Source organism: Pipistrellus kuhlii, unplaced genomic scaffold (genome assembly GCF_014108245.1).
Source record: "Pipistrellus kuhlii isolate mPipKuh1 unplaced genomic scaffold, mPipKuh1.p scaffold_m20_p_15, whole genome shotgun sequence".
NCBI classification, from domain to species: Eukaryota; Metazoa; Chordata; class Mammalia; order Chiroptera; family Vespertilionidae; genus Pipistrellus; species Pipistrellus kuhlii.
The window spans coordinates 39,623,481-39,638,404 of NW_023425460.1; the positions used below are offsets into that span (position 1 = coordinate 39,623,481).

General features: G+C 47.0%; 1 protein-coding gene across 44 annotated transcripts in view; it reads left to right on the forward strand.

The window, feature by feature from the left end:
• TCF7L2 (transcription factor 7 like 2) overlaps positions 1–6,070 on the forward strand; it is a 193,971-nt gene extending 187,901 nt beyond the window's left edge. For 20 of the 44 annotated variants that reach the window (XM_036439052.2, XM_036439037.2, XM_036439043.2 and 17 more), the window contains one exon: positions 3,799–5,034. In XM_036439052.2, the coding sequence (XP_036294945.1) occupies positions 3,799–3,878 (80 nt within the window). In that variant the 3' untranslated portion in view covers positions 3,879–5,034. Of the gene's footprint in view, positions 1–3,798; positions 5,035–5,205 lie in introns of those variants that run through there. The other 24 variants (XM_045582091.1, XM_045582088.1, XM_036439017.2 and 21 more) reach the window with 8 other exon arrangements.
• Positions 6,071–14,924: the final 8,854 nt, after the last annotated feature.

The window sequence follows — 14,924 nt, forward strand, 5'->3', positions numbered from 1 at the left end:
ATTTGTTGTTTCTTTGTTCTGATACAAGCAGTCTTTGAATTTGGAATATTATGATGGTAGGTATTTCAACACCCACACATGCCTTTCTGTCTGTAGTGCCTCCCCTGTCACGTGTCCCTCTCCTCCATGCCTTTGCCATTCGTTCCGTGTTTAGACGTTAGCTCAGACGTCCATCCCATTACGTGCATGCCCACGACTCCCGTGTCTCCTCCCCTCCCGATGCCTTCCAATGGAGAGACGGGGGCAGTGACCACACTTTTAGGGGAGAGAGGGCTTGAGAGTGGATGGAGACACTCTGCCCAGTGAGTGAGGATGGGGGGGGGCCTCAGGCGGACGCCCAGCAGAAGGGGGGTTGATTCAGCCATTCAGTCTTCTCTGGGCAACGGAGAAGAGTTTCCTGGGGATGTTGACGGAAGATGTTAGTGTTTCATTAGGGCCAGCAGGAAGGCAGGAGCCCTGCTTCCCCTAACTATCCAGGCCGGGGATTTGTGGGGCCGTGTAGGACGATCACTGGCTGGGGAATCCTGTTCCGAGACATCCACCGTGGCCATGGCCATGTCCAAGGATGAGCTAACCACGGGTCCGCTCAGAGAGAGGGTTCCTTACCATCTGTAGGGCCGCACCACACGCACCCCTCGCCAGGTGGACTGTTGCCTGGTTTGTCCATTTTATTTGGGGGAGGCGAGCCGTGGTCTATGAGTCCCTGTTTTGTTTGGGAAGCAGTGGCAGCGAGGTAGACTTGGCTTTCTTTTTTTGTTATTATTGAAAGTTCATCGTCGCTAACATTGACAGGACGGACATCCCCTGCCTAGACACAGCCCTTACCTAAAGCCATAAAAATTCCTCCGAGACTAGAGTTCTCATGACATTTTTACCCAAAACAAAAGCAGCCGGAGACCTTGGTAGCTGCTTCGTAGACATGATTTTCTCACCCAAAGCTTCCAGGGCTAGCCATCAGCCTGGCTGTGGCTACCAAGGGGTCCTCGTCATTCCTGGGGTCCTTCCCGCCTCAGCACTGTGGGTGGGTTATGGCCACTGTATTCTGTGGGGGACAGGTTCGTACCCTAAAAGCTTGTTAGCCAATACATTCCTGCTCCTCTTAGGGTGTAACTCCAAACCGGGGCCAGGAAGAATTCTTCCTTTCCCAATAAACCCATAAGAAGCTAAAAATGGATTTTTACGAGGCCACTCCTTGATTAGAGATGGATTTTGTCTCTTTTTCCCTCAACTCTTCCCAGGATCTGGCTTGATGCTAAATCACTAGGACAAAATGTGTTTTTAAAAAAGAGAAGTTGAGAACGAGGCATTTTCCTGGCCCGTCAGAAGCGTGTGTGCTCACTGCCATTTGCTCAGCCACCTCCTAGGACCATCCCTCTGCCATTCACAGTCCTCACGACACATGTCCACAGTGCTGTGCCCGAGCACCCCATGGCACCGGGAGGGGTGAGGGGCAGGGAGCACCTGAACCGCTCCCAGCTCCTAGCCGTCACAGCTCCTTGCTCACGACCCAGGGTTTCTCATTTTATTTGACATTTGAGCACATTCTTAACAAGATTCTGTTTTGAGCCCACCAAGTTGCTTTTCCCATCTTTTCCTTCTGCCCTAATGTAGCATGGAATGCTGCCTGATGTCCTTCCTCATTTCCTGTTGTTTTTCCCCCTTTCCCTTGCCCTTTCTTCTCTCTCTCATTTCTTCTCCCTGTTGCTTTTTCCATGTTGCTTATGCCCATCCACCCACCTCCACCTCCTCCCCTCTCCCATTTTAAAATGCATGGACATCCTAGTGTTTTGAGCATGTTTTGATCTGCAGGCGGAGGTGGTTTAAAACTCTGATTGATAGGCTTATGTATTGATCTTGGGCTTCTGGGATGAAAGTAGGACCCACCCTCTATGTCAGTCTATCCCAGAGGAGAGAGAGGAACCATATCAATTTGAAGGTGAGGGGGACTAGTGTCCCCCGTTCCCCCAGAGTTCCTCCCACCAGAGAGGGGTGGGTAGACCTTGAGGCCCCCTGCCCAGGGTCTTGGCCTCTGGGAGGCAGGGAAGACCAAGCATGTCCTTCCTATCCTCCCCACCCACCCCATCCCCATCCCCATCCCCATCCCCATCCCATCCCCCCTCCTGCCATCTTGCTGAGTCCACACCCCACGCACGCTGGGGCGTGATCAGACAGCCCTGGGCTCTGGCCAAGGAGGAGCCATTCACACCCCTTCCTCTCGATGGCCAGTGACATCTGACAGTGGTTGCCTCCGCCAGGCAGCAGCCTAGTTGCTTTCCGGCATGGAAAGCCGGCCGGCACTCACACACTAGTTTTCGGACGGAGTGTCCCCAGCCCTCTCTAGTCGCTATCCCCTGACTAGGTTCTCCTTAGAGCAGCTCCTTCCCTGCATCTGCATTGTTTTGGTGGCGTGACGGGGGTTGATCCCAGGCTCACCTTTGCTCCTCCATCTCACTGGGGTTCACAGTGGGAGAAGCGTTGAGGTCACAGGCTCAGTTTCTTGAATTGATTTCCCCCACCTTCGATGCTAAGCGAGCGAGGCTCTGAAATTCTCATTCCTGTCCCTTCCATAAACAGGAAGTAGGAAAGGAAGATTCCGGGTTTGGTGCAGGGCAAACAAAAAAAATCAGCCTCAATGGTTTCAACAACCATCAGCACAGCCCAGACCCAGGGCCCCACCCCTGGCACTTCTTCTTGTCTCACCTCCTTGCCACCTGCTGCACCCTCCAGCTACCAGCCTCGGGGCGCCCCTCCATGCCATCCTCACGTCTCTCCTTCCAGCCTTCTCACTCTGGGGTGAGGGAGGGGAAGACCCCAAAATCTTAAAAGAAAAAAAAAATTTTTAAAAATCAAGTCTGAATCATAATTTAATCCACAACCTGCAGGCCATACAACCAGTTATTCTCGTTCCTTTGGATTCATTTTCTGTTTTTCTTATTCTTCCCCCTTCTCCACCTTTGTTGATCCTCTTCTACCTGTTTTTGGTGGCTTTTGATTTTTTTGTTTATTTTCCGTTTTTTTGTTTTGTTTTTGTTTTTTTAGTTTATTTTGTTTTCTTTTTGTTTCCCCCTCCTCTCACCTGATTCTGACCTCTCTTGATTTGGTGTGGTTCTTAACAGACAAGCCCGACAGCTCTCTGGGCCCGGCAGCCTGGTGGTGGCGGTGGTGGTGGTGGTGGTGGTGGTGGTGGCAGTGGTGGTGGTGGTGTGTTGAGAACTTTAAGCCTCTTGCTAGTGCTGCCTTCAGCTCTGTGGGCTCAGTAGTCAGCATTTGGAGAGTCTCATATTCCTATGAGGCACCTGGGAAGGAGCTCTGACTTTCTCTGTACACACACATACACACACACACACACACACACACACACTCACCTTTGGGATGGGGGAAAATGAGGGGTAGGGGGAAGGTCTGATGGGAGAGTGAGGGAATGCTTAAGCCCAAAGAGAAATAATCATTCATCAGTTCATCTCACTTTCTAGCAAATCGATGCCACCAGCTACAGGTGGCATCCAGACATTTGGGTGGGGGGGAGGGGGGGGTCATGGGTGTTTAGTGGGGGTAGGGGCAGCAGGTAGGTAGGTAGGGAATTCCACACAATGAAGTATTTTGTTCACCAGAGCGGACTTAGGTGTGGGCAGAAGCTACGTGGGCACGTGGGCACGGCACCCCGTGGGACTGTAACGGCGCTCTGGCCACGGGCGTGCCGCGCCGCCTCCGTGGGGCATCCGCTAGGCGACGTCCGCGTGACTCTCTCCCCTGGCACCTCTGCCCGCTATTCACAGACCCTCTCTCCCCTGTTTCTAGGAGAAAAAAAAAGTGCGTTCGCTACATACAAGGTGAAGGCAGCTGCCTCAGTCCACCCTCTTCAGATGGAAGCTTACTAGACTCGCCTCCTCCCTCCCCCAACCTGCTAGGCTCCCCTCCCCAAGACGCCAAGTCGCAGACTGAGCAGACGCAGCCTCTCTCGCTGTCCCTGAAGCCCGACCCCCTGGCCCACCTGCCCATGATGCCGCCGCCGCCCGCCCTCCTGCTCGCCGAGGCCGCCCACGGCAAGGCCCCCGCCCTCTGTCCCAACGGGGCCCTGGACCTGCCCCCCGCCGCCGCGCTGCAGCCCGTCCTGCCCGCCTCGTCTATCGCACAGCCGTCGACATCTTCCTTACATTCCCACAGCTCTCTGGCCGGGCCCCAGCCCCAGCCGCTCTCCCTGGTAACCAAGTCTTTAGAATAGCTTTTCGCCTCGTGAGCCCCGGCTTGTGTTGTGTAGTGTGTTTTCATTTCGCTTCTCTTGATTTTCCCCTCCCCGACCCTGTTTTTGGAAGGCTTTGTGTTTGTATGTACTCTTTTGATTTTGTGCCACATGGCTACATGAGTTAATGTTTATCGAGTTCATTGGTCAATATTTGACCCATTCTTATTTTCGACGTCTCCCTTTTAAATATGTAGATGAGAGAAGAACCTCATGATTCTACCAAAATTTTTATCAACAGCTGTTTAAAGTCTTTGTAGCGTTTAAAAAAAAAAAATATATATATATATATATACATAACTGTTATGTAGTGGGGGATAGCTTAGTTTTAAAAGACTGATGACAAAGCAAAAAGGAAAAAAAGAAAAAAAAGAAGAAGAAGAAGAAAGAAGCAATTGGGAAGCAGCCCTCCAGAAGGAGTTGGTTCTGTATTATTTGTATTAAATACGAGCTTGCGAACCAATCATTTTGCTACATCCAGTTTTTCAGCCAACCAACCAGGGCACACGACGAATGCAGTGCCGTGACTTTTTTTCTTTCTTTCTTCTTCCGTGTGAAACAGCTTTTATTGTGATGTTACTTGTTCTTGTTTAAATGTACAGAAGCAAAGGGTTAAAATGTGTTAATATACCTTGTTCCATGGTGTTGTTCTTTTTTGGGGGGAGGGCGGGGGGATGCTACTTCACACTTAATGGCATCACAGCGCTGTCGGACCAGTAGTATTTATTGCTTTAGAGATTGCTCGTCGAACCTGTACGTCGTCCCTTTTAAACTATGCTTTCCTTTTTCTCTTGGACCTGTATAAAGTCTTCCCCCCCACCCCCCTTAGCATCAGCATCTTATATATAACAACTCATTTGTACAAGGTTTTTAAGTTTATATATAAAATGTGTATATATATATTTTTTTTGTTTCCATTTTCGACTTTTTTTTTTTTTTTTTTTTTTTTTCTGTATGAAACCCAGATGCCGCCAAATGGACATGAATAGTTGCATTAAGGGATCAGTAGCATTAACAGAGGTTGCTTTAAAAAGCCATTATGTGAAACAAGACTTGAAAATTAGCGAGGGAATCTTAGCGGCGCTGTCTGAGCAGCGGCGGGAGCACCCTCCCCGTGTCCCCCCCTTTGAACTCACGGCCGAGTGCCCTGCGCCCCGAGGATGAGGACTTGACTGCGGAACTTTATGTGCCAAAACTCTCAGTGACTCTAGCTTTCTCCCTCTTTTTCGATGTGTAATTTCCGTTCACCATGTTTGGCTGTGATGTTACATAGGTAGATCTGTGTGTAGTTCTAATGTCACCTATAACAAGATGTGTTTGGTAGCAGATTGTCCAGAAAAAAAAAAAAGCATTTTAAATGAAGAGGTATAAACCCTTAAGGGCCAAAATTCTGTATATTAGATTACTCTTAAAGGAACAAAACCGGCTTCCGCTTCGGTGTTACCTGTCCGACACATAACGAGGAGGTAGCGAACTTTTAAAAAAATAAACAAAACCTAGGCATGTTGATGTTGCAAAATGCTGTATAAAGCTGAAACCTGTTCATCCAGTGCCATTGTAGTTGACATGAAGCGATTGTAAAACTGTCTCCGATTTTTTCCTCTGGTTTATTAAGATGCTAACGATAACATTTTATTTTGTGTGTGTGTGAATACTTTGAATGTTTCCTAACAGTTGTGATGTTACTGTTCCGTTTTATGCTCTTATTCCAATTTCATTTCTAATGGTTTGGAAGCCATTTTTGTAATGAATAAATAAATGTTCATGCTGTACAGTATCTGTAGCATGCCGTGCTGGGTTAATAAAAGCAACTTAGTGTGTGCAGACGAAGGCTGGTCACGCGTGTCTGTGATTTTGCATTTTATCTCCGGGGGAAACCGGGACCTGCCTGCTGGAACCTGAGATCCCGGGGCTGGTACGGGGTGGTGGGTGGTGTCTCGGGTGCCAAGGCCTGGTCTCCAACCCCCTCGAGGGGTTGATTCTCCCCTCCCTGTTTGGCATATGCTGTCCCTGTAAGTTCATTTCTGAAAGCCAAGCACAGTGACAGACCACGTGTCACCCTCTGGCTGTGACACAGTCGCTCCCATACAGCCCAGTTGTCTGCCACCAACAGTATCGGGCCCAAGGGATTGAATTCTGGGTAATGAGACAGTTCACCGGGAGTGGATTAAAAAAACGCATCCGTCCCCTTTAAGGACCATCGATGGGAATGTATCCTAAGTTCTTCCCACAAGTTGGGTGCAGGCAGGGGTGCCAGGGGTCAACTCGAAACCCTTCCTCGGGCAGTGAGCGACTATCGAGAAGGTTGGATCGAGATGGCTTACCTAAGGTTTGTACAGAGGAGTCTTTGACTCTGCCCTGATCAGGGTGCAAGGTCGTTGCCATCACCAATGGACTGTGGTGAAGGTTTCCCTGGCGTTCACTTCTCGGCTGACTAGGAGGGATGATATGTATTGTGTTCACTTCTAGAACAAGCAGACCTTCAGAGGAGCGATTTCAGGGCCATCACTGTCCCTGTTGCCGCCGTGGTTAGGCAAAGTCACACAGTGTTGTCATCAGGACCTGAATGTCCGTCCGAAGCGCTGCTTCCCGCCTGCTCGTTCTTATTTTGTGAAATCTCCGTGTTTTGCTTTTGCTTTTAGCTCTGTATCCCCAAGGAGGAGTGATTCTGGGGTAAGGTGACCATACGTCCCGCTTTTTGGCGGAACAGTCCTGATTTTTAACAGTTTGTCCCGCGGCATTTTAAAAAAGTCCCAATTTTTTTTGGGAAAAATCGGGACTTTTTTAAAACGCCGTGGGATGCGGGACAAATTGTTAAAAACCGTGACGTCTCGTCACTTTATTCTGGGGTCCTGCCCCAATTTAGTTCGCACACTGACCCCCGAGTGACCTTTGGAAACACAGATGAAACGGATGTTTGCAGCAGCACGTGGTGAGGGAGCTGCACTGGTGCGTCCTCATTCCAGCCCCACACCTGAGAGGTGTTATTCTCCCTCCATCCTCTGCTTTATGCTCTGAAACCCGGTTTAGACACTCAGGGTTTGTGTCTTGTCCAAGGTCATGGAGCAGGAAGGGTGGTGGAGCTGGGATGTAAAGTCACCTCGGACTCCAAGCCTGTGCTCCTGACGCAGGTGTGCCTCCTGCGCAGTCAGCTGGGTCCTCCAGCCGCGATGGGGCAGGCCTGAGCTTCGCCTGGCGCCCTCCTCCGCCTGCACTCACTTCCTCTCTAGCCAGGTGGAGGAGCGGTCAGTTTTCTTTTCCACTCTCAAGGATGCCGGTTCCTCTGCCAGGAAGGATGGGCTCTGCTCCTGCGCCCACTCCCTGCTTCCCACCTGGACACTCCTCGCATCCTCAGGCCTCAGCAGAGACAGCGCGGGAGACAAGGGTGGGTGCCGTCTCCCCAGTATGCTCCACAGCTTCCTGCTCTCCCCTCCCTCTAACCTCTCCCCCACTGTCCTGTCTGTGGCACCACTCCATGCTGTTGGCATTTTGCGCACGAAATTCTTAGAGGTGGGGGGCTGTCCAAGCATGGTAGGGTGTTAGCATCCCTGGCCTCTCCCCACTAGATGCCCTCCTCCCCCACTAGTCATGGCAACCAGAAATGTCTTGACGTGGCCGGGTGGCCCCTGGGGGACAGGAGTGCTTGTGGTGGGAACCGTTGCTCAGAGAGCCCTCCGGGACAGGGCTGTGGCTTCTGTGCTCACTGCCCTGCACTGGGGTCCTGGTTCAGAGACCCGCGCACAGGGGTGCTCCATGTATGTTTGTTGGAGGAAGGAATGAACAAAATTGCCAACTCTAAACCTGTATTGTGGTAAGAGGGGAATGGAAATTTCCCATAATGCTTTCACATTTTGTGTTCTCGGGACTTCCAAGTTGTCAGTCACTTCCATAATCCTTTCAGCCATGCTGGAATGTCGCTCAGTGCCCTTGTAACCCCGCCCCCCGCCAAAAAAAAAAAGCTCAGGTGGGAGTGGGGTCGGTTCCTGTGCTAACAGCCGACATGCAGATCTCTCTAAATATCAAAATAGTAGACCACCTAGTCACATGCTTTCTGCCCTCCCGCCAACATCCAATATATACCTTAGGGAGCTTCTTAAACCCTAATATGGACACCCCCACATCCCCCCAAACTCGTCTCATTGTCCGCAGACCAGGTCCTAGTTTTCCAAGTGGCAGCCCAAGCCGTTGCCCTTCAGCACCCCTGTGTCCATCAGCGTGGTTTCTAAAGCTTCAGGAATTTGTTTTAAACGGAGCAGCTCCCTGTTGCACCCCTGAAAAATGGGTCTGTGGGGTTTGGGGTACTGAGAAACCCTGAGACAACATGTAGGAGCCTGTAACTCTCAGTCTCTGAACCACACATTACCTCCACGTGATGGGGCCTGGCCTATTCCGAGAGAGTATTAGTTTCTTGTGGCTGCTGTAACAAATCAACACAAACTGGGGTGCTTCCATTAGCAGCTGTCACAACTCTGGAGGCCAAAGCCTGGAAGCAGGTGTGTCCTCCCTCCAGTTCTAGAGCCTCATCTGTTCCATGTCTCTTCTAGCTTCTGGTGTCTGCCTGTAATCCTGGGTATGCCTCCTCTTTTAGCTAAATCTCCCAAATCTGTACCTCTAATGTCATATCACTGCCTTCTCTGAGTCTGTCCCCACAGCCCCTCCTAATGATAACCCTGACAAGCCACTATCTCAGGGTCATTAACGTAATCACAGGTTTTGCCATTTGTAATAATACGGGTTCTAGGATTAGGATGTGGGCATGTATTTTAGGGAGCTGTTTTTTAGCCCACCATACCGTGTTTCCCCGAAAATAAGACATCCTCCGAAAATAAGACCTAGCGCATGGAAAGATAAGACATCCCTGAAAATAAGACCTAGCGCAGCTTTGGAAGAAAAAATTAATATAAGACATTGTCTTATTTTCAGGGATTTGCCGTTTCAGGGATAGGTGCGGTCTTGGCAGACTACCCTCCAGAATGGGCCGTTGGTGGGGGTTTTGTTGAAGGCTGTGTGAAAGCGATGACTATGGTAGGTGGTTTTGCATTTCAGATAATAACAGGCACACTTGTATCCTTGTGATCTGGATGCATTCAGGATCAGGAGGACCTTTCATGCCATCCAGGATTTGATGAGAGGAAGCACCGGGGAGCAGTGCAGTGCACCTGAGCTTGGAGAATCCTCTGTCCAGCATCCTCGCTGTGTGTCCTCAGGCGATTCCTTCATCTCTCTGAGCCTCTGTCTTCAGCCAACAAGTGGCGACGGAATCCTCGTTCTGGGATTCTTAGGAGAGCTAGAATGCAGAGACCCGGAGTAGCAAATCTAAAAGCGTTTATTGTTACCATTATAGCAGAAGGTTGGTCACAACTGCTTGTTTTCCTCATTTCTCTTTGGGATTCTGCTAGTCCTGCTCTTGAAACTCAGGTCAGAGGATCACAGAGATCTAGACACATCCTCATTGTCAAGGGACCCTGGCCTGGGATGCTGGAGTCACCTACAGTCTTTTCTGAAACTTCATGGCCCGATGACAGTTTCTCCCACCTTTTGGGGAGCTGCAGCTCTGGCGGGGGTGCCTTTTGTGGTACATAATGTGTTCTTAATGAAGGCCCTTGGGAAAGAAACGCTTAAATGTCTAAACATCTCTTGCGAGCCTAAACGTCTAGCCTAAATGTCTCTTGCGAGCGGGAATTGCTAATAAGCAGGCCCTTAGGTTTGATTTTCTAAAGGGGCCCCATCTGGTGTCGGCTTCCTCAGCTCTCACTTCAGATCAGGCCCAGCCTTCCTGGCATGGGGTGATGGCCAAGCCTGGCGGGAGTCCTGGCATGGCCCTGGGGGCCGTGCGGGTGAACCATGGCCCTGGACCGTGTGGCTTCCTAAAGTTGGCAGTTTGCGAGAACACTTGATAGGCGCTCTGAATAGGCACGCTGGTTGATGGTTGATTACTCATTAATTCAACATCGATTTCTCGGACACATTCGCACCAGGGACTGTGCTAGGCACTGACACAAGGGTCTTGGAAAAGTGAGCTTGGTCTCCTGTCGAGCTCAGTCCTACACCACCCTTCAGGCTGGAATCTTGAAGAACATGAGCCACCACCATTCCTGAGGCCTGGGCAAGCTGCTCACCTGGGAAGCGACTTTCCACCAGCATAATGGCAGGAGGATGTGCTAAAAACTCCGCCTGTGCTTCTCATCTAATCTTCCTGGGGGTCTGAAGTGCTTTTATGTTCGTTTTATAAATGCAAAAAGTCACGCTTAGGGAGGCACGTAGGTGGGCAGCACTGAGCCCAGGGTTTGAGCCCAGGCAGCCTGGCTCGGGAGCCTGCATAGCTAAAAACGCAGGCCATCTGAGGAGCTGGAGGGAGGACACGTGATTCACGTGATTCAAGGCCTTGGCTAAGAGACCAGGTGTTCTCTCTCCCTGTCTGTGCGCAGGTTTTTCTCATGCTGGTTTCTGTGCTCGCCTTAGCCATAAAGGTGGCTGGTAATTACATGGATTGAGCTATTTCGGACTCAGCAGTAGAAGTTGTAGGACCCTAGAATTGGAAGGAAACTAGAAGTAATGTGTATTCCAATATTGTACATACATATTAGGTAGGTTTCTCAGGTGGATAAGTTAGGAAATTTATTTAATGGATCAAGTTCAGCATTTAAAAAAAATATAGAATGGAACGATATAGAATCTATTGCTTTGCCCTCGTTATATTTCAGCTTAAAGGAAGTCTCCCGCATTGGTCAGAATAGGCTGGCAGAGATTTTCAACCTTTTTCATCACATGGCACATGTAATCTAATTACTAATATTCTGCGGCACACCAAAAAATATGTTTTTTGCCGATCTGACAAAAAAAAATATTTTATTCATTCGCACCTGATAGCTATTACTGTGTTGCTGTTGTCTTTTTCTCTTTATTTATCAGATAATCTAATGGGAAAGAGGTCAGTGCCCCTGAGTAAATAGTCAGGTACTGCACGTTTTAAAAATTCTTGTGGCACACAGTTGAAAATCAAAGGGCCAGACTATGCTGCTATTGAAAAACAGATCCAAAATATCAGTAGCTTAACCAAGTTTACTTCTCAGCCTGTTCAGAGATGCCTTCCAGCCCCATGGACAAGGGAGAGAACAGAAGACCAGCAGGCCATCTTATAGACATGGAAGCCACCCACGTCACATCTGCCCATATCCCATTGCGTAGAACTCAGTAGCAAGGCCAACCTAACTACAGAGGGGGCTGAGAACTGTTGAGAAGCACACAGCTATGAATGAGCGCTAATAACCTAACCCACATCTTCCTTACTGGCCCTATTCTTTATCAGAGCACCCCTTCATAACACTGCCTGATGTATATCACATGCACATGTGAAGTCATGTGCTTATTTATTTGTCTTCCTGTTTATTGTCAACCTTCTCTTCTCTCTGGACCAGGGGTTGCCAAACTATAGCCTACAGGCCAGACTGGCTGTTTTCGTAGGGCTGTGAGTTAGGAATAATTTTACATTTTTAACGAATTGCAAAAGAAGAATGATTTTCAACAGAGACTGTCTGTGGCCCATAAGATATTTACTATCTGGCTTTTTACAGAAAAGCCTGCCAAACCCACTTTGCCTCCCACTCTGTCCACAGAACCAAGAACAGTCTAATACCTAGTAAGTGCTCAGCAGATACTGTTAATGAATGAATGAAACTTATTTTTAAAGAGTGTCTTTTGATGTGCAAAAGTTTTTCCTTTTAATCACGTCTAACTGATCAACATTTTATGGTCAATGCATTTAAATCTCACTTACATATTTTATCACTCCAGATGTATGAGCATATTCTCCTTTTCTTCTAGAAGCATTGTTGTTCTACCTTTCATATGTAGGTCTGTGATCCACCCGGCATTGATGTTGGTGGATGAGGTTGAGTGTTGAATTGAGTGTTGGAGTTCTTGGGTTCCCCAAGATGAAAATCAAGAGGAAATTTCAGGGACATTTCCAGACAGATTTTATTAAGCTTATGCTCGAGCACAAGGGAGGCAGCACAGAGGAAGGGAAGGTCCTCTGAACTGGCTTGGGGGCTGGCTCTGCTTGGCTGCTTTTATGAACTGGGGACAATGTGGGCTTGCATGAAAAGACAGGCTTTGTGAAAATGGTGTGCTTGTGGAATTTTCCATGTCTGGGTAGGAAAAGCAAGTGGTTAGAAGGGAGATAAAATTCTGCTTTTTTTTTTTTTTTTTTTTTTTTTTTTTTTTTTTTTTTTTTTTTAGAAGGCAGTAGAGGGGTGGTGATATTCTGTGGTCAGCTTATCCTTCTGGACATCTGGTCTTAACTTGACTTCCTGGCTACCTGGTATTTTTCCATTCCTGGGCCCACGTTCCTACCTATACTGTCCCAATATGAGACAGGGGTCAAAATTCATTTTTGCCTATGTGGTCATGTGATTGGTCTATCATAGCATATAATTCAAATGACAGTACAGTTGTGTATCTATTTTTGATATTCTATTCCATTGATCTCTTCCTACCTTGGTGCTAATACCACACTCTTTTAATTACTCTATCTGTGTAATAAGTCTTGCTATCTGTCACATAAGTCCTTCAGTTTTGTTCTCTATCAAGACTATCATGACCTTCTTGGCCCTTTGCATCTCCATATAAATGTTAGCATTAGCTTGTCCAATTCCACACACACAGACACAAAAACACAACCTGCTGGACTTGTCAATATGATTGTGATGAAGCTGTTGTGTAATTTGGGGAGAATTGATATCTTAACAATATTGAGTATTCTAATCCATGAACACGGTCTACCCTTCCATTTATTTAAGTATTCCTAACTTCCCTCACACAATGTAATATTAATTTGGTGGGGCTGCCATAATAAAATACACAAATGGGATAGTATAACATAGAAATTTATTATCTCACAGTTCTTGAAGCTAGAAGTCTAAGATCAAGATGTTGGCAGTTTTGGTTTCTTCTGAGACCGCTCTCCGTGGCTTGCAGTTGGCCACCTTCATGCTGTGTCCTCTCAGTCTTTCCTGTGTGTGTGTCAGTATGCAAATTTCTGATAAGGACACCAGGCATATAGGATTAGGGCCCACCTTTATGACCTCCTTTTACTTAACCTCTTTAAAGATCCTATGTCCATATACAGTCACAATTTGAGCAACAGGGAGTTAGGACTACAACCTATGAATTGGGGGGTGGGGAGCAGGTATGCAATTCAGTTCATTTATAGTTTTATGTGTAGAGGTTTTGCTCATCTTTCATTAAATTTATTCCTAGATATTGAATGAGTTTTGAAATGATCATAAGTAGTATTTAAACATTTTTATGTTCTAATTGATTGTTGCTAGCATGAATTATTTTACTTGATTTCTGTATATGACCTTTTATTGAAGAGTTTTGCTAAATTTGAGTATGAATTCTAATAGATTAGTTATAGCTTCTTTTGGATGTTTCTACCTACACAATTATATGCAAATACTGACAGTTTTATTTTATTTTTCTTTTCCACCTATCTTTATACTCCCTCCTTTTTTCCTTTTATGGTACTGGTTAGAGCATCCAATAGAATATTGAATAGGAGTGTGGGATATTGAATTTCTTTGTCTTTTTTGTTTTGTTTTTACTAAGGGAAAAATATTCACTATTTTACTATTAAGTTTAGTGTCAGCTGTGATTTTATAAATACATGTTATCAAATTAAGAAAATTATTTTCTAGTTTAGTTTGTTTAGTGTTTATCACAATTCATCTAAAAAGTGAAAAGGCAAGCCACACTTAGGAGCTGTTTGTGACATTTATCTGACAAAAGACCAACTGACATCAATTAGTAGAAGTATAAGAATTTCCTAAATACTTCCCTGACTGAGTGGCTCAGCTGGTTGGAACATGCTCCTGTACACCAAAAGGTTGCGAGTTCAATTCCCAGTCAGGGCACATATCTCGGTTGCATTTCAATCCCCTGTTGGGGTGCATATGGGAGGCAACCACATGATGTTTCTCTCTCACATTGATGTTTCCCTCTCTCTCTAAAAATCAATAAAAACATCCTCAAGGAAGGATTTTTTTTAAAAAAAAGGGAAAAAGTTCCTAAAAATCAATTGGAAATAGCACAAAACAAAAACGACAAAAAATGAAAACTGGTATTTCACCAAAAAAAAGATGTCTCCATAGCATATGTTTAACTTCAGTAGATGATTTTAGCAGCTCCATTTATAATGGCCCCATACTAGACATAACCAGCTATCCATCAGTGGTAGAATGGATAAGCGATAGTTTTCATACAATAGATGGGTAGTTGTCATCCAATGCATCCAAGATTTCTCTGGATCTTTTTCATGGATGATACTTGCTCCATTCCACTGAAATGTCGACGGTGCCATTGGCTGAGTGAGGCGGGAAAGGCCTCTCGGTTGTGTGTATGGCATGGAGCAGGTAATGAAAGACTAGCTATGATTACATACGGTGGCTGTGCAGAATCTTGGGAGCATGTCATCATAGGTCACAGTCATGAAACGAGCCTTTTGCAAAAAAGTTTAGTGCCCCCTTTCACCTGACTTCTGACTTCCAAGGAAATCAGGTTCAGCAACTAACGTCCTCTGGATTCTCAAGGTAGCGACGGTTGCTATTTAAAAAAAGCTCTGCAGTGCCCTCCGCCTCAACCCATTCCTGTTTCCTTTATGACACCAAGTGTAGAAGGACATTCA